This window comes from Myotis nattereri, assembly GCF_964212035.1.
Source record: "Myotis nattereri genome assembly, chromosome: 6".
NCBI classification, from domain to species: domain Eukaryota; kingdom Metazoa; phylum Chordata; class Mammalia; order Chiroptera; family Vespertilionidae; genus Myotis; species Myotis nattereri.
Genome location: NC_138081.1, coordinates 78516759 through 78538056, shown reverse-complemented (window position 1 = coordinate 78538056; position 21298 = coordinate 78516759). Strand labels below are relative to the sequence as shown.

Genomic DNA, 21298 nt, shown 5'->3' with positions numbered 1-21298 from the left:
TGGTCCCCGCCGTCCTTAAAAAACATTTTAAGTATCAACTAAAGACAAGTGTCAACAAAAAAGTATGATATTGAAACACAAAGGGAGAATAAGCATACTTCTCATTTGATACAGATCTTATGCATTCCTGTTTGCTTGTACCAGTGCTAGCTTCTAGTAAGATAAATACTGTCAGTCTAACAAACAATCCAATACTGTCATAAGCCAAGGTAATTATTTCAATAATAAGGCTTGAAATACGAAGAGATACTAATATCACACCAAAATAAAAAATAAAAAATTCTTAATGCTATTTGACCAAAATTACAGAGAAGAAAAAATTACCTTTGAATGTGCAAGACTGGGACTGGTCCTAACAGCATGTAGCATCCTGCTGTGATGATGTTTCCAAAAACCAGAAACCATTTCCTTAGATGCTGATAAAGAAAGGGACCAAAGAAACTCTTAAAACCTTCCATGATCAAGGAATATTTTAAAAAAATCACTGATGAGCATAAGTCACGGTATTAAAAAGTCCAAATATATTGAAGAAAACAAAATTCTACATTTAAGAGAAAATAGGTAGGCAGTAAACACAGAAGCAAGGACAACATACCCAAACACAGGGAATATGCAAAAACAAGGATTCCTGACAAAGGAAATGGATGGAGATTTTGTACATGACGAAATAGTTCAAATCTAACAATTTAAAAAGCAGTCACTACAAGGAACAAGCAGGTAAAACATCTGGAAATTTTACATTATTAAAAAAGTACCCACTAAAATTATTCCTTATATACTACTTGAATTCAGGCTATAAATTATAGGGGTAGAATAGCTGCTCAGTTATATGTAAGACTATGTCTTAAAACACTGTTTAAGACACTTGCTTTTCTTAGTAATCTCCATGTAATTTACATCTTGACAAATAAGCACTAATGCTATAGAAGCTTAAAAGTTGGCTAACAGCACTATTTCTTTATATTAGTTATCTGGACTGAATGGTTTAGACCTAGTTAAGGAGAATAGAAGGAACTTTCTGTCAGGGGAATAACTAATGCATACTGATGTGGCCAAGCTCTTCACTCCCACAGGAAAACCAAATTATCTCCTCTCTGTTGGATCAAGACCCAACACCTCTGGAATTCTGGCCTAATTATTAAAGTCAATCCATTTTTTTGTATTAAGGTAGCTTTTAATCTTTACAAAGTCTAATGCAAAGTGAACTTGCTCAGGTTGTAAGTCAGTGGAACCTCACACTGGAACCTCTCCATCAGCTCGAAAAATTGAATATGGCCGAAACCGGTTTGGCTCAGTGGATAGAGCGTCAGCCTGCGGACTGAAAGGTCCCAGGTTCGATTCCGGTCAAGGGCATGTACCTTGGTTGCGGGCATATCCCCAGTGGGCGGTGTGCAGGAGGCAGCTGATCGATGTTTCTCTCTCATCGATGTTTCTAACTCTCTATCTCTCTCCCTTCCTCTCTGTAAAAAATCAATAAAATATATTAAAAAAAAAAAATTGAATATGTTAGAATGTAAATGTTCTCACCTTCCCCAAAAAAGATAAATAGGTGAGGTGATGGATGTGCTAATTAACTAGATGGAGGAACTCCTTACACAATATACTATATATACATAATAATTCACCACGATGTAAACTTTAAATATATTATCATTTTGTCAATTACACCTTAATGAAGTGGAAATCCTATATAATAAAAAGCTAATATGCAAATTGACCAAATGGCGGAATCACTGGTTGCTATGACGCGCACTGACCACCAGGGGGAAGATGCTCAATGCAGGAGCTGCCCCCTGGTGGTCAGTGTGCTCCCACAGGGGAGTGCCATTCAGCCAGAAGCTGGGCTCACGGCTGGTGAGCGCAGTGGTGGTGGCGGGAGGCTCTCCCACCTCTGTGGCAGAGCTAAGGACCTAAGCCAATAGGCGGACATACCCCCAGGGATCCTGGGTTGTGAGAGGGTGCAGGCCAGGCTGAGGGACACCCCGCCCCCCCCCCCCCCAGTGCACAAATGCCGTGCACAGGGCCTCTAGTTTAAAAATAAAAGAATATATCAATCCTAATCAATGGACCTCTAGAGCTCTAGAGGTACAGTTGGAAAACTACTGGTCTAAACATACAAAAGCAATTCTTAAATATAAATTAAGTGTACATACTGGAATTTTATCGCTTAGTAGACCACAGAGTGGTGAAGAAATGGTGTAGGATAGTGCCAAACCCAGGAATACCAGTCCTACGTGTCCAGCTGGTAAGTTAAACTGTAAAAGAAATCTTGTATTAAAGGTACATGATTAAGTCATTTTTAAAATAAACATCTATTTTATAATTTCTTCAGCTCTTGTTATCTACCATCAGTTTATTAATAACACTCAGTATCCTTCCTAAGATTTGTCTATTGGTCAATGGATTACTTTTTCTCTATGAGGGGGAAAAAACAAACACCTAACCAGCATCCAGATGTCCTAGATTTTTGCTTTGTAGCACTTGACAATAAACATATAATTTTGCTTCTATGAATCAGTTTTTACATATAAATGAATACTTTGCAAACTTTAGGTACATAAAATTTACCTGGAGAATTTATCAAGAGAGGTTCTTAGGCCCTAAGCCTTTTTCAAAAAGTCTGGGAATTTGCATTTCTAACAAGCAATCAGGTGATGTGACTGTCCACAGACTGAGTCACTGATGTAAAAATCATTGATGATATTATCTATTCTACCCATCTCAAAGGGATAGCAATATTTAAATAAATACTTCAATGGTATGACACATTTTAAAAGGCTTTGAAACAGTAAGCTACCATGTAACTCTGATACTGTTATTATTACCAATATGATACAAATGCCTTTTTTTTTTTTTGGTTATCTGAGTAGTTCTCATTCTCCTCAATTTCCTTAACTAATTTTCTAACTTAGACCCAGGAGATTTAATTATGAGCCAGCTTATATTTTAACAATGTTTATGACAAATATTAACTCATGCTAAGAATTAGTGTTTTAAAGATAAAAGATACAAAAGCAAGATATGTAAAGTCAGATATGCCCTCTTCTGATATTACAAGCGGGAGGAGAGAGGGTGGAGCCCTCCTACCCTAAAGGCTGGGAAACCAGGATTGGCAGCAAACCACCTATTCAAACAACTGATAAGAAGTCAGGAGAAAGGTTAAAAAAAAGTCATAGAAATACATTTCTAAAGATTTCTTATAAGATAGACAATAGTGACTTAGGTTTACCAGAAAATGGTTACAAACTTTTAGACACAACTTCCTGGAACAGGAAAAAGATTCTTAAAGAACACACTGTTGATGTGAATGGGATGTGTCACCACAAACATAAAACAGTTTTCTTATGTGTTACTTCCTAGATGCTCCCTGCTTAAGTCTGGTATTCAATTCTCTAAACCTTGGGCCATGCATTATAATTATAGCCCCAGGTTTATCTTTTTGGGTAGTTTACACACCCAAAACTGGCTTTAGTGACTTCACAGGGTGGTGTTTCTGGTAACTGTGCTTTTTTAATTCTAGGGCTTCACATAAAGTTAGTGTTGACATGTTAATTCTCCAGTATTATTAACTACCAGGCTTGGTAATATACTTTATTGCATTATTAATAATCTTTTTCAAAAATATCTAAAAACAAATTTCTATGATATCAAACTTTTAGAATTCAGTATTAATCCCTCAGCACTGAAAAGATGGAGAGGCTCTGGGGTCCTCCCTCCTATCCTACATATAATATAGCCTATAGACATTCAATTCTATGTGATCGCTTGAAAAGCCAGTGGATTCAGGGAGGACATCTCACATTAAATGAGCCAATGCGTACCCCAAAGAAAGTTCCCCACTGAAATTCCAACAGACAGAGGAAAGGTGTCCTTATTAAGGAGCCAGGATGATACACAAGCCAGACCTATGATGACTCGAGCTTGGCCTCGGAAAGAAGACAAATGTTTGACCCACTTAGTGAAAGGCTTGCTTCATTTACACAGAATCAGACCCCTAGTTACAGGGACATCAAAGGTACAGGCTACCTCAGTGTGCAGTTCTCATTCTGCGTAAGCCTTGCTACAACGTGGAGCTCTCCAGCAATCAGGCTGCTTACCTTCTTCAAAACAAAGAGAGACAGAGTCGGGTCAAGGAAGCCGAAGCAGGCGCTGAGCGAGGTGATGATGAAGGTTAGGAGTGCAACCTTGGGTAAACTGATGAGTTTCCAGAATGAGTGTTGACCTGGATTAGACTCCTCTGAGTAAAATGAAAAGAGAAATTTGAGTAATTAAAATAACTTAATTGTCATTTAACCTAATATGAAAAGTAACATTGGTGAGGCCATCATCATCTGGTCATTAAAATAACTGCACCTCTGAGTTTGCCTAAAGTTGCTTATTACCTACGTTTGCAGAAGTTATTCAAACCTAGAGGCCACATAGTTTTCCTAAAAATAATGTCTCAGATTCAAAAGGAATCAGAGTGTGTGAGGAGAAGAAGGGGTTATAGGTTATAATCTAGAGGTAAGTGTGGCCTTTCCCAGGTGGAATAAAGAATCTGTAAGGTTTAACTTTGTTCATGGGAAAATGCAAATCCTTCATCAAGGAACAATGTGTGTGTGCTGAGGAGGAATTGGAGTTCATCAAAGAATGCAGCACTTTATTTTCTGCTGGCAAAGAAAACACTGGATTGAATGCAGTGCTACTGAATCATGTGTAAAGTACATTTGACTTTCAAGGTCAGTTGACTGCCAACCTTCCTTTTCCCACCATTCCCTACACTATTTACCAGTTCTTAGTACCAGGCACAGTTGTTCCCAAGCCTCCATTCATATTCTATGACTCCTTTCTTTTTTCCCTTACCAATTTTTCAAATCTATTCACTTTGCAAGGTCTGGCAATGGCCCTGATTATTCCACAAATTTTACCTTTCTCTAGTTTCCTGCTGCACTACAAGTCGATGCCATTATCTTTTAACACTTAAGCTATAATTCATGTTCATCATTGTTTTGTATTGTGTGATGGCTTTCCTATCTTCCCATTAATTTACTAAAGAAAATCTTTGCTGAGCCAGGTTCCATGCAAAATGCTGGGCAGACAAAAGCAAAGAGGACAAACTCTATCCTGAGAGAAAAGTGAAGAAAGGTAGGATGGAGTTAAGAGGGTATCTATTGGAGCACATACGAGCATTTCCTTAAAACACCACATACGAGCATTTCCTTAAAACACACACACACACACACACACACACACACACACAGCACCAGGGAACAATATATATATAGAAAAGGACTGCCAAAAGTAATACCTAAGTTGGTGCCTAAAGGATGAGTTTGAGATGATCAAGCAAAGAGGAGGAAAGACTAATCCGGGCATATTAGAGTCAGGGATACCTATGCAATGGGGAGAGATCATACTGCAGAAGAATGTGGAGATAAGATTATGCAGAACTTTGTAAAATATGCTAAGAACCCTAAGAAATCTCTATGGATTTCAAACAAGGATGAGACTCAGATCTGTGTTGGAAAGAGGCCTCTCCATGGCCTCGAGGAGAATGGAGACAGGGGCACCAGTTAGAGCCTTTTTCAGTGATCCGGGCCACAGGTGATCCTGGCTGAGGTTGGATGAGCATGGTCTTTGAGAGCCAGGATCAGCACTTATATATCCTCATTTCTCCAACAGCACCCACCATGGTTCATTACTCAATACATTCTTGTTGAATAATGATCCAGTATAGAACAAAGTACGAAAAAAGCAGAGAGTGGTTCAGCTATTTTAAGTGCTACATTTAGACTTTGCCAGAATATGAGAGATAAAGTTAAATCGTGGTGTTAGTATCTTAATTATTAGCCAAATATTCACCATAAACCAAATCTGAGCACAGCCCAGGCCACTCAACTAAGGGAGCCTGCAGTCAGTCTAGATTAGAAAGAGGTTGAGCACCACCCTGTGGCTCCGTGTGGTAGTGCCAGCAGGCAGACTACTTGGTGTGGACTTTGAATTGTGTATTAAAGGTATTTTGGTCACCTTAAGATATAAATGGTAAAATACCAACTTCAATCGGTTAAATTTATGGTGCATATAAAAGGTATAATGAAGTTATGTTATAAGACAAACTGTTATGGCATAATTGGTCCCTTCTCTAAATCCAAATTGTGAAACGGGTTACCAAAATACTAAGAATGTCTGTGAAAACAGACATGTAAAGAATTTAATTAAGCTGTTGAAGAAGCTCAAATAATGAAAACTTAGAGTGATAACTGCTTCAAAAGGCACATGGCAGAATTACCTGGGGAGCTCTGCCAAGCTGCTCGGCACTCTCTCTACTCTCCCCAATTCTGATATATTCTTCTTAAAGGGGTGTGACTCCCTGCTTGGCAACACCTGCCGCAGCAAGCTACCTGTAGAGATCGGGAGGTGGGGTACCCCTCAGGTGTGAGGGAGCAGAAAAAATATTGAGCACTGTGGCAGTACTTACTCAGCATTAATCCAGTAATTGAGAAGGTTCAGAAAAACTTGCCAAAAGAGGTAACAAATTGAGTTTTGAAGGATAAATAAGGGTAGGTAGCATGGGAGGGAGAGATAGTCCAGCGCATGTGACTCCCCTGCTGAAATCTAACAACAGCTCTTAATGGCTTTCAGGGTAAAGCTCACATTTTATAGATTTATGAATTTTTAATAGGAAGATTGACATGTCCATGACTGTGTTAGAAATATTTCTTTAGAGCAGTACAGAAGAGAGGACTTGATGAACAGATATAAAAGATGAGGGAGAGGTTAGGAACCATAGCTGACACTTAGGTATCCAAAACTAAAGCCACATTGTCCAGGGGTCTAGAAGGAGATAAATGAGTAGAGTAGAACACAAAAGTCTGCCAATGTCAACAAAATAAAAAAAAGAGTTAATTTTCTAGCTTCCATCTTTAAGCTCTCCTAAAGCAATAGTTCTAAAAAGCACTCAATGGCAATACTTACAGCCTTAATGTTACCAGTCTTAGAAATTGTTATATCATTTCCCCCCATTCAATCTAACTAAAAGGTCCTTCTGTAGATAAAGAGAAAGTTTGTCAAGCCAATTTGTTCATAAAGATACAGCTAGCTGGGGCTTTGTAAAGTTCAATGAAGATGCAGGGAAATTTTAATTGAGGAATGACAAAAAATGAGAGAAACAAGTACCAACCAACTAGGCTGGTGGCGGTTAGAGGGGGCTGCAAAGGATACCAAGATTGGGCGTGGGGGGAGGAAATGAGAGCAGGCTGGGACTCAAGGAGTAACAGATGTTGGGGCCAGTCCAGCACCTAATCACAGAAGTTCTCAATGCCATGTCCTACCTTTAACTAGTAAGCAAGGTCTTTTTTTCCCCTTATACAGTGTGATAAAGGGTCAATAAGACTCTTTCCCTGCTGCGTGAGAATCTGACTTGGTGTCAGTTGCTCAGTTATCAGTTGAGTGTTCATCTGACACCCAAGTGGGAGCACAACTAGACGCTGGTCTATAGATACCACCCTGGCTGCCGTGTTACTGGTGTTAGAAAGAGGACAGACCCCACCATATGCTTCAGGGTGAATGATGGTGCCTCTCTAGCAATGGTCTCTAGCTCTGTCTCTCCAGCTCCCACGTGAACTCTTGCTCTGTTCCCCTAGTAATCTGACAAAGGTAAAATGACAACTGTGTTACGGGGCAATCTTGCTCACAATACAAATTACCCTGGCCTGGCAAATTTCATTTGAACGGAAGGAATTCTAAACAAACTAATAAGTACCTGGTGAGGTATCTGTGCCTCCCTGAGTGTGATTGTGGAGACCCTGGAGGTGGTGCCATGGAGTTGCTACAGGATATGCTAACTCCTATGGGCACGAAGCTCTGAAGCCAGGATGACTCCCATTCCTGCCTGCTGTGGCCTGGTGTCCTCGCACCTGGCTGTGCTGCACAGATAGCTGCAAGGACCGCTGGGAAGGAAGGTGTGGGCTTGCCCTTCTATCTCTGTGGCCTTCTAAGAAGATGGTGCCATGTGTGGTGCATGTAACGTGTCATTCTGAATCTTTAATTAAGTCCAAGATGACCTTTGGTGGGCATTGCATATGGCTCTATTTTATGATCAGAAATTAAATATCTGCTAGTTCTAAAGGTCAGAAAAATTGCTGATGTATAGACATTTATATCAACTGATTGCCTACAGGATTTTTCTGAAAAGCAGAATTAGTTACTTCAGGGTACTCTAAAAATCTACCATTGATTACATAAAATAAAAGTGAGTATACATTAAATTGATCTACAAAGGCATGCAAATACTGAAAGATTCTTAAAGTGAGTAACAAATATAGTCTTACCATAACTAGGTAAAATGTACATGGTGAGTGGTACCATCAGCAAAATTATGCATCCAAGCAAAATAAAAGGCACCTCATAGCCAAAGGATTGATACAAGAAGCCACCTAAAGGAGGCCCTAAAACTAGTCCCAGTCCAGAAAAAACCTCAAGACTTCCCTAAAATTGAGGAAAAAAAATAAGTTAATATATTTTGATTGAAAAGTTAACAAATAAAGGTTTAGTGGGCACTATCTGAAAAAATTCCATCCACTTCACAATTTACACACACATACACACAAACTCAAGATGGACCAAAATTTAAATATATATTTTGAAATCATAAAAGCACTAAAAAATAAAATATGGGAGTTTTTTGTTCTTTAGTCTTTATGGTAGGGAAGGTTTTCTAATTTGGCACAAAAGCTCAGAAAACACAAAAGAAAAGATTAATAAATCTGATTATATGAAAACAGGAAAAACTATGTATGGAAAAACACAACAAAAGACAAAGAATAGAGAAAAAATACTGACAAAGGACTAATTTCCCAAATATATCAAGAGAGTTACTTCAATTCAAAGAGGGAAAAGAAAGAAAAAAACCTAATAGGAAAATGGGAAAAGGCTATAAAGAGACTGTTGACACAAATGATATGCAAAGCTCTTAGGCATGTAAAAAGAAGCTCACCTTCACTTTTTAAAGACATGAACATTTAAAGATGCCAATGTTTCCCTATCGCCTGTCAAGCTCTCCATACTTCCAAGAATTTGAGGAAAGAGCATCTTTGGACATTGCTGGTGAGTGTACACCGCAGGGCAACTTGGCAAATCAACCATTACAAATACACACATTCTCTGACCAAGAATGCCACTTCTGGGAATCAAACTTACAGATATAGCCATAAAGATGTGATAAGGTGTATGTGCAAGCTTATATTTGTAGCACTATTTACAACAGCAAAAGATGTAAACAATGAAATTTTCATCAATTTAAATAAACTAGGTTATACATACAGTGAAGTACTACACAGTCATTAAAGAGAAGCAAAGAATGAGGAACTTTTCATATATAGATATAGAAAGATCTACAAGCTAATTTCTATTTTTTTATTTATTGATTTCAGAGAGGAAAGGAGAGGGAGAGAGAGATAGAAACAGCAATGATGAGAGAGAATCATTGATCGGCTGCCTCCTGCATACCCCACACTGGGGATCAAGCCCGCAACCCAGGCTTGTGCCCTGACCGGGAATCGAACCTGTGACCTCCTGGGTGGACGCTCAACCACTGAGCCATGCCAGCCAGGCTCCAAGCTAATTTCAATGCCTGTGTAATAAGTAAGATAGAGTATGTTACCATAGTGCAAAGAAAATGGAGGGAATCATGCTCTCTCGGGGTGTGTGTGTGTGTGTGTACATGAATACATGAAATTGCTTGGGAAGAAACCTGTAGTATCTGTTGCCTTCTGGGGGAGTGATGTTGGGCTGCGTGCCCAGACAACAGGAGTGTCTATGGGAACTGAGCAATAGTAATATATAGAATATATTCACCAGAGCTGAAATAAATGACCAAAAAGAATATATTCACTATATGCTATATTTCCCTTTGTAACTTTTGAATTTTGTACCATGTAAAATTATTTTGCTTTGTTAAAGTTAAACAAAACAGTGCTATGGGAAAAATAGTTCGCTATCACAGAACTCTTACAGAAATTGCACCATTTTAAATCAATCTAATTTAGGGACTTTAAACAGAGACCTGTGGCTTGCAACCTAAAATCCTCAGACCTCACAGAAGACTCAAAATAGTCCACTAATAACCTTCAACTTCTCATAACAAATACAGAAATCCTACATTTTCTCGCAATAATGTTATCCAGATCAACTACCATGTTAGGCCATTACCTTTTGGCTTCAATTTTACATAGAAACTTGGCATGCCCTGCTGATCAAAAAATCCAAAGGACTGTGGCATCATAGGAATTTCTTGGGCAACACTTTCCAGAGTGTTCCACAAAGCGCCAGTTCTTTAAGAGTCAAAAGTGGTTCCATAGTTAAATCGAGTTGTGGAACATTAAATAAACTATCTCTACTATAGAATTTCTCAGAGTCTTAACACACTAATGTGAACTGGACAGCATATGCACACTCCAAACATGTTTAGCCACAAAACCCTGTTTTGCAGAGTATGCCAACAGACTAGTCTTCCGAATCCCTTTTGAGAAATATATTCCTGGGAGATGTAAACAGTGTACCTGCCACAATGGCCAGCACTGTGTGGCAATGACTATAGAATGAGCCCAACCTAAAATAAGCCTATCCAGACATATTATTTTATATGGGTAAATGAAGGAGTCCTTGGTACTAAATTATAGGCTCTGTGGTGACATTTGGTCTCTGTACACACCGGGTCCTTCAGAGATGCATGAGTCCAAGGAGAGACCTATGGGAAAGCCCGTCTGGGGTCAGGGAGGCAGCAGCCAACAGGAATCTGGTGTCACTAATACTAGATGTCCAGGTACCTAGGCAATCTATGAGACATACCTCAATATGATGCTACCAGGGTCTGGGTTCTTATGGCAAAATAAGAGGGTACTCCTCAGACAGCACAGAAGCACTTACAAACTTATTGCTAACATCTCTCCCATGAATCTTGGAAAAGCGGAGGAAGGACTCTACAGATTGAGTCTTTTCTAACCCAGAGGAACGCTTCAGGCAGCCGAGCTCAGCTACAGAGAGAGAGCAAAATACTACTAGGAAGGCATTTAAAAAATAATAATATAAAACTTGCAAAAAGAATATTTGGCTTGGACCACATTTACCTGTCAAACTGCCCATTCAGAGGATTCTAAGGCCAGGAAGAGACCTAAGTAAGATTGATGATACATTTATTGACAGCCTGCTGCTGGAAGTACAAACTAAGGTAAAAGGTAACACACACAGATTGTTAAAAAAAAAAAAAAAAAAAAGCATGTTTAGTAGAATGGACCCCAGCTTTAATTTGGAAGGTGAAACAAATATTTTAGCCTACACTAAAGGTAAAATAGGAAAAAAATATAAAATACATACCAAGACTGTGGCCACATGATGTGGGAAAGCCTTTGCGAGGATAGAAAAAGATGCAGTTATTGCTGCAGCAAAGCTTATGGCATCTGTTATTCTCACTAGAAAACACAGAGCAATAAATACCGGCCCGTCGGGAACTTGGTCCAATAAACTAAAAGAGAATAAAACAAGTCTCAAATGCCAAGCTGGTTTCTTTCTTTTTAAAAAAATATATTTTTATTGATTTCAGAGAGGAAGGGAGAGGGGAGACATAGAAACATCAATGATGTGAAACAATCATTGATCAGCTGCCTCCTGCACACCCCCCTATTGGGGGTCAAGCATGCAACCCGGGAATGTGCCCTTGACTGGAATAGAACCTGGGACGCTTCAGTCTGAAGGCTGATGCTCTATCTACTGAGCCAAACCAGCCAGGGCCAAGCTGGTTTCTATTCATTTCCTTCTTAACTGTACTCACTGAAAAGAGCAGTAGCTCACCTAGAGTTATTAGAATAAATCTCTTTAGAACATAAACTTTTTAAAAAGTTGCTTTGTTATACTTTGAGTAAAAGAATTACCTTCTTTTGGGGGGTACCAATTGGAAGCACAATGAGAATTTAGTTGCCCTCTTCTGCTGACATAATTGGCTCCCTAAATAATACTAAATAGGCCTTTTAAAATATAAAGCATCACTCTGACAACCAATATAGAAGATTCTTAGTTTCAGGTTTGAGCCATAGTGGGGCTCAAACCTTCAAATACAGTGAATACAGAAAACAGAAGACCACCCCACATAAAAAGAACAATTTAAAAAACACTTAATTTAATATGGTTTTCTTTAGCTTATTTCATTTCAATCTCACCAAACTCTTATCACTCATCTATGTTCCCCAAGAACTTGTTTAAACTCCTCCATATTATTTGCCACTATGGTTGTATAAACTTAAGAACTTTCAAAGTTTTGCCTCTGGATTTATTTTCCCTTTTCTCCAAATAGCAATAGGTGAAACCATTCTGCTCCCATGTTCAGAAGTGAGCACAGGACTAGGCCCGGCTAATCAGTGCATTCTCTTCCCTGGCTACAGTGACCTTGATGCAGTGATGGGTCATTAACAAAGATCAGGCCAGTGGAACTCCATTCTGTAACTCTACTAGAAGCTATTAGGAAAGTGGCTGCTGGGGCCATCTTGCCATCACAAGGGTAGAGTCTATCCAACAACAAAGCACAAGAAGAGGAACACAAAACAAGGAATTTAAGAAAGATGCTTGATAAAATTATTTTAGCATATGGATTCTGATTTTCTTTAGCTGATTTTCTAGGTAAGAAACTCATTCTCTTGCTGGAGCCAAAAATTTTCAGTGACTCAGAAAAGTGAGCTAAGTTTCTGTCACTCACAGTCACAGGAGTCCTAATGAATACATTCAATAGTCAGTTTATGGGCGATCCATCCCCTAGAGCAGTGGTTCTCAACCTTCCTAATGCCGCGACCCTTTAATACAGTTCCTCATGTTGTGGTGACCCCCAATTTCATTGTTACAAATTGAACATAATTAAAGCATAGTGATTAATCACAAAAACAATATCTAATTATATATGGTCTTAGGTGATGGTCTTCGGCGACCACTGTCAAAGGGTCGTTTAACCCCCAAAAGGGGTCGCGACCGACAGGTTGAGAACTGCTGCCCTAGATGATTCTTTTCTTAAGACCAATGTCACTCATCCTGTTTTCTATATCACCCAACTCCCTTCACCATTAGTCACATGCAGAGCACTCAACAATCAGTGGTACTGAGTGATGTAAAGGATCCATTAACATTTTAAACTGAAGATAGATTATGAAACATGTTCAAGCTCCCAAACATATCAAAACATGACTTACCCAAAGAGAATTGTGACTCCTCCTGAGACAAACATTCCTGATACAAACATAAATTTTGCTCCAATCTGTACAAGCTATAATAAATGTCAAAGAAAGTGGTAAATTGATGACTACTACAAGTCTATATTGACATAAACAAATATACTTTATCAGAAAATATACCATTTGGGAAAGATAAAAGCAGTTACTATAATAATTCTTTAATAGAATAAAAACATACATTTCTTAAACCATGAAAGAAGTTAAAAATCAATCAACTCTAAGAATGGAACTGTCAACAGTGGCACAATTCATAAAGTATAATGGTGGTTATTTCTGCATCAATGGAAATTGTAGACTGATAAATTAGAGTAACTCATTGTACAATTTTTAAAACTGAAATGTTCCTATGAACTTCAATACTTACATATTTTCCAAAGAACAAAGAGGCCAGCAGTTCAAACAAAGCATAGCATCCGAAGATCATCCCAATAACTGTACTGCTGGCTCCTTTCTTTTCAGCCTTTAAAAAAAATTGAAAAGGAAACAAGTTTGAAAGACCAATTCGCATCAGTGTAAAAAAATGGAGCTATTAGATATGAGCATCATCTTGTAATCTTTTTCTGTACAGCAATTTTAAAAATTATTATTATAAAATAAACAGGATGGAGAAGTAAGGGAAACTATACTAAAACCTAGTCTGACATGAAAATAATTCACTCATCATGCTCAAACATTAAAATAGAACTATCATATAATTCAGCAATCTGTCTTCTGAGTTTATAGCAAAAGAATTGAAAGTGGTGTCTGAAAGAGATATTTACAGCATTTTTCACAATAGCTAAGATATAGAAACAACCCAAAAGTCTATCAACAAATGAATGGATAAAAAAAATGTGGTATATACATTCAGTGGAATATTTATTCAGCCTTAAAAAATAAGAAAATCCTGGCATTTGCAACAACATGGATAAACGTTGAGGAAATTATGCTAAGTGAAAAAAAGCCAGACACAGGCGAACAAATACTGCATGATTCCACTTATCTGAGGAATCTAAAATAGTCAGAAGCAGAAAATAAAATGGTTGTCAGGGGCTTCAGGAAGGGGAAAGTGAGAAGTTATTATTCATTGGGTATAAAGTTTCTGTTAAGCAAGATAAGCTCATATTGTATGGTTATCACATAAAAAAAAAACAAGAAAAATAAACATAAAAAATCTCACAAAAGAACACAAGGGAATATTTGTATGTGATAAATATATTTAGTATCTTGATTGTGGTGATGACATCACAGACATATGCATATGTCCAAACTCATCAAGATAGATATATTAAATGTGTGCAATTTTTTGTATATTGATTATACCTCAATAATAAAGCCTCTCCCCCCTGAAAAAAGATTTGTTTGCTTTAGCTGACAAAAAAAAATCAGAATTAGAAAGGATAAAAAAGTATAAACTAAAACAAAACATCTTCGCTGAGGAAATGTGGGCTCTACTTCATCCATGGAACTGAGTGAATAGCTAATCTTGACATACTTCCTTTATGTTATCTGTAATGAATATATATATATATATATATATATATATATATATATATATATTCGCCTTTGCCCCTGTTCCTGGTACAGAACTTCTAAAACCCTTGTAATTTTCCAAGTGATAAAAGCACTAGAAGCATCTTTTGTTCTAATATTTGGTTTTTTTCACCCTGGTCCCTAGTACCTGGTGGCAGGAGAGAGTGGAGAGGTTGAATCTAAAGCAGTGGTTCTCAACCTTCCTAATGCCGCGACCCTTTAATACAGTTCCTCATGTTGTGGTGACCGCCAATTTCATTGTTACAAATTGAACATAATTAAAGCATAGTGATTAATCACAAAAACAATATGTAATTATATATGTGTTTTCCGATGGTCTTAGGCGACCCCTGTGAAAGGGTCGTTCGACCCACAGAGGGGTCGCGACCCACAGGTTGAGAACCGCTGATCTAAAGCATCAGAATCAGCCATTCCTCTTCCATTACTAATAACTACATGAGATAATGGTGTGGAGACAAGCGAGATATCATTGTAAAAGATACCACTGATGACATCCTAGCAAAAGGTTGTGCTCTATGTAGACTGGAACATGAAGTCGACATGTCTACTACACAAAGGTCAGGTAGTATATGAGTTGAATTGTGTTCCTCAAACTTCATATATTTTGAAGTCCGAACTCCCAATACCTCAGAAGTGACCTTATTTGGAAATAGAGCCTTTACAGAGGTAATCAAGTTAAAACTAGGTCAGTGGGTTGGCTGTAATACAAAAACACTTGTATCATTATAAAAAGGGGAAATTTGGGCACAGGGACACCCATAGAGGGAAGACTATGTGAAGAGACACAGCCAAGGAGAGAGACCTGGAATAGGCCCTTCCCTCACAGCCATCAGAAGGACCCAACCCTGCCAGCCCCTTGATCCTGGACTCCTCATCTCTAGAACTGTGAGACAATAAATTCCTGATGTTTAAGTTACCCACTTTGTGGTACTTTATTATGACAACCCTAGTGAACTAAAAAAGCTACCTCATAAGAGCCAAAACCGGTTTGGCTCAGTGGATAGAGCGTCGGCCTGTGGACTGAGAGGTCCCAGGTTCGATTCCGGTCAAGGGCATGTACCTGGGTTGCAGGCACATCCCCAGTAGGAGATGTGCAGGAGGCAGCTGATCGATGTTTCTCTCTCATCGATGTTTCTAACTCTCTATCTCTCTCCCTTCCTCTCTGTAAAAGATCAATAAAATATATTAAAAAAAAAAAAAAGAAGCTATCTCATAAGGAAGGTATTACCAAAGGAGTCAATGAAGATGTAGAAAGAACATTCATGGGCCAAGTTACAGTATCATGTTTTTTTGCTTAATAGTTCTAAGTATTTAGTTCTGGAGTCTGGAAGAAAATATGTAATGGTTATGGCAACTAAAATTTATTGGACCCTTACTATGAGCCAGAATCCTATTAAGGGCTGTTTTACATGATATCTAAGAAAAATTAAATAAGGGATGTATTCTTAGCCCCATTTACTAGATGAGGATACAGACTTGCAAAGTTTCCGGTCACTGCAATCATGACAGTTTCTACCATGTGCATGTTTCCACATTCCCTGTGGAAACAGGACGGTGGTGACAGGATGTCCTAGAACCACCACAGCAGCAGCTGAGTACCACTTTTAGAGCATGGGTCCTGCTTCACATTAGGAAAGCAAGAACAGCTATTCAAAGCAATTTTTGGTTCACATGTAATCCTCAGACAAAGGAGGAGGGTGCCAGAAAAAGGAGTAGAAGCAGGAATCCTGTACCAGAATTTAAGAAGGGCCTGCTTTCCCTTTGCCTAATTAACTCTGGCTCATAGGAGAGATGACAGACCCTACAGGAGGAAGGGTAAGTTTGGGCAGGGTACAAGACTTCAGTATGAAACGAAAAGGAAGAGCTCACTCTTCATATCTACACCTTTTTAAGTTATAATGCTCTCTCTCCTACCTCTGTCTTTGTTTCTTCAGCCTTCCCTTCTGCAAGCAAGAAACTAAATAAAAAATGTCACACACACACACACACACACACACACACACACACACACACACAGCTCCTGGTTTTCCTTTGTCTGTATTCCATTAAGAAGATATTAACATTAATTTCACTGAGTTCCACCTGATCCAGGAAATGCCCTTCTAACTTGTTGGTCCACTTACTTCAGTTCTTCTGCATCTTAATTCCACGGGCTCTGGTCAGAGCAGATGGCTCTGGGTTTTTTCCAGAACCCAAATTTGGCCAGGCTACTCTGTGTTGCTCAAATGCCTCTAATGACATCTCACTGACTAAATTTTAGGCATGCATGTGAGAACCCTTGCATTCTACTTCCAACCTGCCTCCTCAGATCCTCTGCCTCCAATCAGACCTCGCTCCGCTCCAGGCCCCAGCTACACCAGGTTGTCTGCTGTTCCCCAAGAACAGGCGATTTACTTTGCTAATCCTATGACTCTCTCAAGCTGTTTCCCAGGACACCACATCTCTGTTTTTTACCTGGGGAACTAACATTTCTCAAGACCCGCCTTAGATTTATCCTGTGAAGTCACTTTCAGTGCCAACCCTTCTTGACCCTCCCTCTCCAGCCCCCACCCTCACCCATGGTAAAATTAACCAATTCTTCTTCTAAAGTCTCATAACATTTTGTACACCCTTTTCTTAAAAGATGTCCAAATACCCTGCAACTTTTTAAAAAATACACCCTAACTGGTTTGGCTCAGTGGATAGAGCGTGGGCCTGCAGACAGAAGGGTCCCAGGTTCGATTCTGGTCAAGGGCATGTATCTTGGTTGAGGGCACATCCCCAGTGGGGAGTGTGCAGGAGGCAGCTGATGGATGTTTCTCTCTCATTGACGTTTCTAACTCTCTATCCCTCTCCCTTACTCTCTGTAAAAAATCAATAAAATATATTTTAAAAAATAAAAAATATGTTTTCACTCCCAATGGACAGAAAAGAGTTTTCCTGATCTTTTTCCTGTCCTCGCATCGAAAGCCTAGCACACTTTAGAGTGGGAAGTCCTGAAGCCTTCCACTCCCATTCGGGGAACAGAAGCAGACTGAGTCAAACACTTAACTTCTGAGTCTGTTTCTTCATTTACAACATGATGAGATTCTCACTCCTCTGCCCACCTCACGGAGCAGCTGTGGAGAGCAACTGGGCTAAATGTGTGGGACAGTACACTGGACATGAAACAGCACTGGCTGGGCACAAAGTGTTACTGTTCTTTAGCAGAGAAGCCATTTTTATCCCCTTTTGTGATACACAGAATGAAGTTATCATTCTACGTGTTATCAAGGCAGTTGGAGGGCTGAGAGGGGCCAGAGCACTGAGGCTTGGGCAAAGAACAGCAAGTCAAACACGTGGACATGTGATCTCCACCCAGCCAAGCCAGGGCCACTCCTGTCACACTCTGTCCAATCAACCTCCAGATTCCAGGTGGGTCCTCTAGGGCAGCGGTTCTCAACCTGTGGGTCGCGACCCCTTTGGGGGTCAAACGACCCTTTCACAGGGGTCGCCTAAGACCATTGGAAAACACATATATAATTACATATGTTTTTGTGATTAATCACTATACTTTAATTATGTTCAATTTGTAACAATGAAATTGGGGGTCACCACAACATGAGGAACTGTATTAAAGGGTCGTGGCAATAGGAAGGTTGAGGACTACTGCTGTAGGGGTTTTTCATTTTGAGTCTGTGCCATTATCTATGCAGCAGTTGCTAACCGGTGGTCCCTGAGGTCCGAAAAGTTGGCGACCGCTGATCTATTGACTCTAACACCATGGAACAGGCTATGATTAGAAGGACCTAGTCAAGATTAATCAGAATTTTTCCATGGCGCAAATACTGCCTCTAGATGCCACAAGAAATTCAAGTCAGAAAAGGGAATTTAAATGGTCCACGGTTTCCTTTACTGTCTTAACAAGGACCTTTTACAGTAACATTAAAATCTCAGTTATGCAGTGCAGCCTTTTTTTTCAACTGCAGAAACCAAATAAAGGTTAATCAAACTACCTAGTAAGCAAAGAAGGTCAATTATATTTAGGTGAGTTACCTCCCAAGATGATGTTCTTTTTGACTGGATCTTCTTTTTCTGGCATCAAATAGTCTATAAGAAGTCTTCTGTTGGCTAAAGTTCTCTACTTCATCTTTGCTATATGCAAATCTTTACATTTTATATATTGTAAAATTAAACAATTCAAAAGGCTTTTTAAAATGAAGAATTCATAAGGATATAAAAATGTCTCACCTCCTTAGGGAAAAAGGGTCCAAGGATGGAATAGGACATCATACAGCCGAAGTTCATGGAAGCTGCCGATATCAGGACAAAAAGCTGTTCTCTAGAAAGCCGGCTGGATGTCTCTCTTGCACTTGCTGCAGGGTCATCACCTTAAATGCAAACACACTGCAATTACAGGCATGTACTACTGATTAACGTACACAAATGTCACTTCCATGCACAGACTATGTACTCTGAAGATAATAGTTACTGAGCTAAGGGCTATTTTCAATATAGCCCATGTGACCACATGTAACACAATCCTTGTACATTACTGCAATTTTGAAAACATATCACTTTCATTGACACAGTATTCCCTGTTAGAATTTCAGTATAGAATTTATCAAACCATCTGCTCTGTTTTGCCTTCACCATAAGGCCTATTTCTTTCACCTCAAATAAATTCAAGAAGGATCAGGGAACAAGGTACTCTTCAAAGGGTACTGCTCTCAAGTATAATGTGATTTCTCTAGCTTCTAGCTTTACTTGTTACACGAACTCAATGTTCCAGGCGTGTCAAGTTAGCTGTTTATTAAGCATTCATTGTAGGGCAGTACTGACGTTAAGTGAAGAGTAAGGAGAAAACAAACGAAAAAATTCAATTGGCAAATTACAATGGGACATTCCTGGATAAGCCAAATCCCACAGATCTGTAACTCACGACTGTTTTTTCACACCAATTACTGACCTTTCACAGTGATTAATTTAATACTTACTCCAAGGACTAAATTTTCATTCGACTTAAAGACACCAGGTCAATTACTCAGTTTCAAACACCCACCCAGCAAATCTAGCAGCCATTTTTAAATTAAATGGTTTGGAGGAAAAAAGGAAAAAGAAACTTAAGTAAGAAAAACATGTTTGGCTTGCTCAGTTTTTCAGTGTGTCTTTGCGGCGCAGGAGGAAAAAATCTGTGCCGCATGAGGAAGTCTTAGGAAACTTTGTAAAATGTTAGTAGTGGCTGAGAAAGGGAACTGAGAGAAAGTTAAGAAGTTGGGAACAACAGTGGGGCCTCCACACGTAATGCTTTCTTAGCAGAAGGCATCGTGAACGCGGCCGGTAAACGCAGAGCTGGAGAAGAAAGCAGAGACCACACCAGCTCCAGTGCCCGAACTGGAACCCCTTCCAAGTGGGCTAAAGTTCGCTGTCCGAACCCTACAGCCAGGTCCCAGCTTTCCCCACCGTCTCAGCAACAAACGCAGCTAATTCAAGGGAAAGACACAAGCCCCAAGCCTCCGAGGCGCGTCCGGGCCGCGCTGCTCTCCGTCACCTGCTGGGGGCGGTGGGCCCTCCGGGTCCCCCGGCGCGTCCATGGGCGGTGCGCGGACTCCGGCGCCGCCGCTCCCGGGTCCCAGCGCTGCGACTCCGGCTCCCGGGAGAGGACCAGCGGACGCCCGGGAGGCGGGCGGAGACTGCTCGGCGGTGCCGGGCATCCCGATCGCCAGCCCGCAGCCTCGCCCGCAGCTCCTAGCAGCCTCTCCTGGAGGCGGGGCAGGGCCTTTCTTTTTATTTAAAGGCACAGGCTATTACCATACTCCACCATCTGGGATATGCTGCACTTTCTCGTTCTGTGTAAGAAAAAATACAAATAAAAATAAGACGAGGAGGACGAGTCTATAGTCCATATAGCAGAACCCCCTACTTGACAATCAGTAAAATGTATTCCTACTAAAAGTAAGAAAGGACGCTTATGTGGACACAGAAGACGGAGTTCCTCAACTGAAAGACACAAATGTGAATTAGAAAATTGGGCTCATGCGGACTCTTTTTATTTATTATTTTAAAAAATATATTTTTATTGACTTTAGAGAGGAAGGGAGAGAGAGAGAGAAGCATCAATGATGAGAGATAAGCATTAATCCTCTGCCTCCTGCAGTCCCCCTACTGGGGATCAGGGCCCCCACCCAGGCATGCGCCCTGACCAGGAATCCAATGGTTACCTCCTTCATAGGTGCACGCTCAACCACTGAACCATGCAGGCCATGCCGGACTCTTTTTAAAAGTAGTGGGTTATTTTACACAATGGGTAAATGGTGTAGTGATATAATCACGAAAGCCAGAGATTAGTAAACTGGAAATGAATGAACTGATGTGAAGTACAAAGAGTGGAAAAAATGTTTGCAAAAGCCGAAATGAATGTCGAGGAATCAGGGTGGAGTGCCTGGGAATAGGAACTTGGGCCCAAATGCCCGTTTCAATCCAGGGCACTTACTAGCTGTTTGCGACTGGGTGGCAAGGTCAGTTTCTCCACCTGTACAGTTGGGATTCTAATGCTT

The 21298-nt window shown here is 39.8% G+C and overlaps 1 protein-coding gene across 1 annotated transcript in view; it reads right to left on the bottom strand.

The window, feature by feature from the left end:
• The window catches only part of SLC18B1 (solute carrier family 18 member B1), a 32328-nt gene extending 11850 nt beyond the window's left edge, over positions 1 to 20478 (bottom strand). Inside the window, exons 1-9 of the mRNA XM_081094426.1 lie at positions 20293 to 20478; positions 18993 to 19132; positions 13615 to 13710; positions 13209 to 13282; positions 11353 to 11500; positions 8310 to 8466; positions 4098 to 4237; positions 2154 to 2255; positions 325 to 416 (exon numbers count right to left, since the gene is read on the bottom strand). Coding sequence (XP_080950552.1) covers positions 325 to 416; positions 2154 to 2255; positions 4098 to 4237; positions 8310 to 8466; positions 11353 to 11500; positions 13209 to 13282; positions 13615 to 13710; positions 18993 to 19132; positions 20293 to 20455 — 1112 coding nt within the window. The 5' untranslated portion in view covers positions 20456 to 20478. The remainder of the gene's footprint in view (positions 1 to 324; positions 417 to 2153; positions 2256 to 4097; positions 4238 to 8309; positions 8467 to 11352; positions 11501 to 13208; positions 13283 to 13614; positions 13711 to 18992; positions 19133 to 20292) is intronic.
• Between the last annotated feature and the right edge of the window lie 820 nt (positions 20479 to 21298).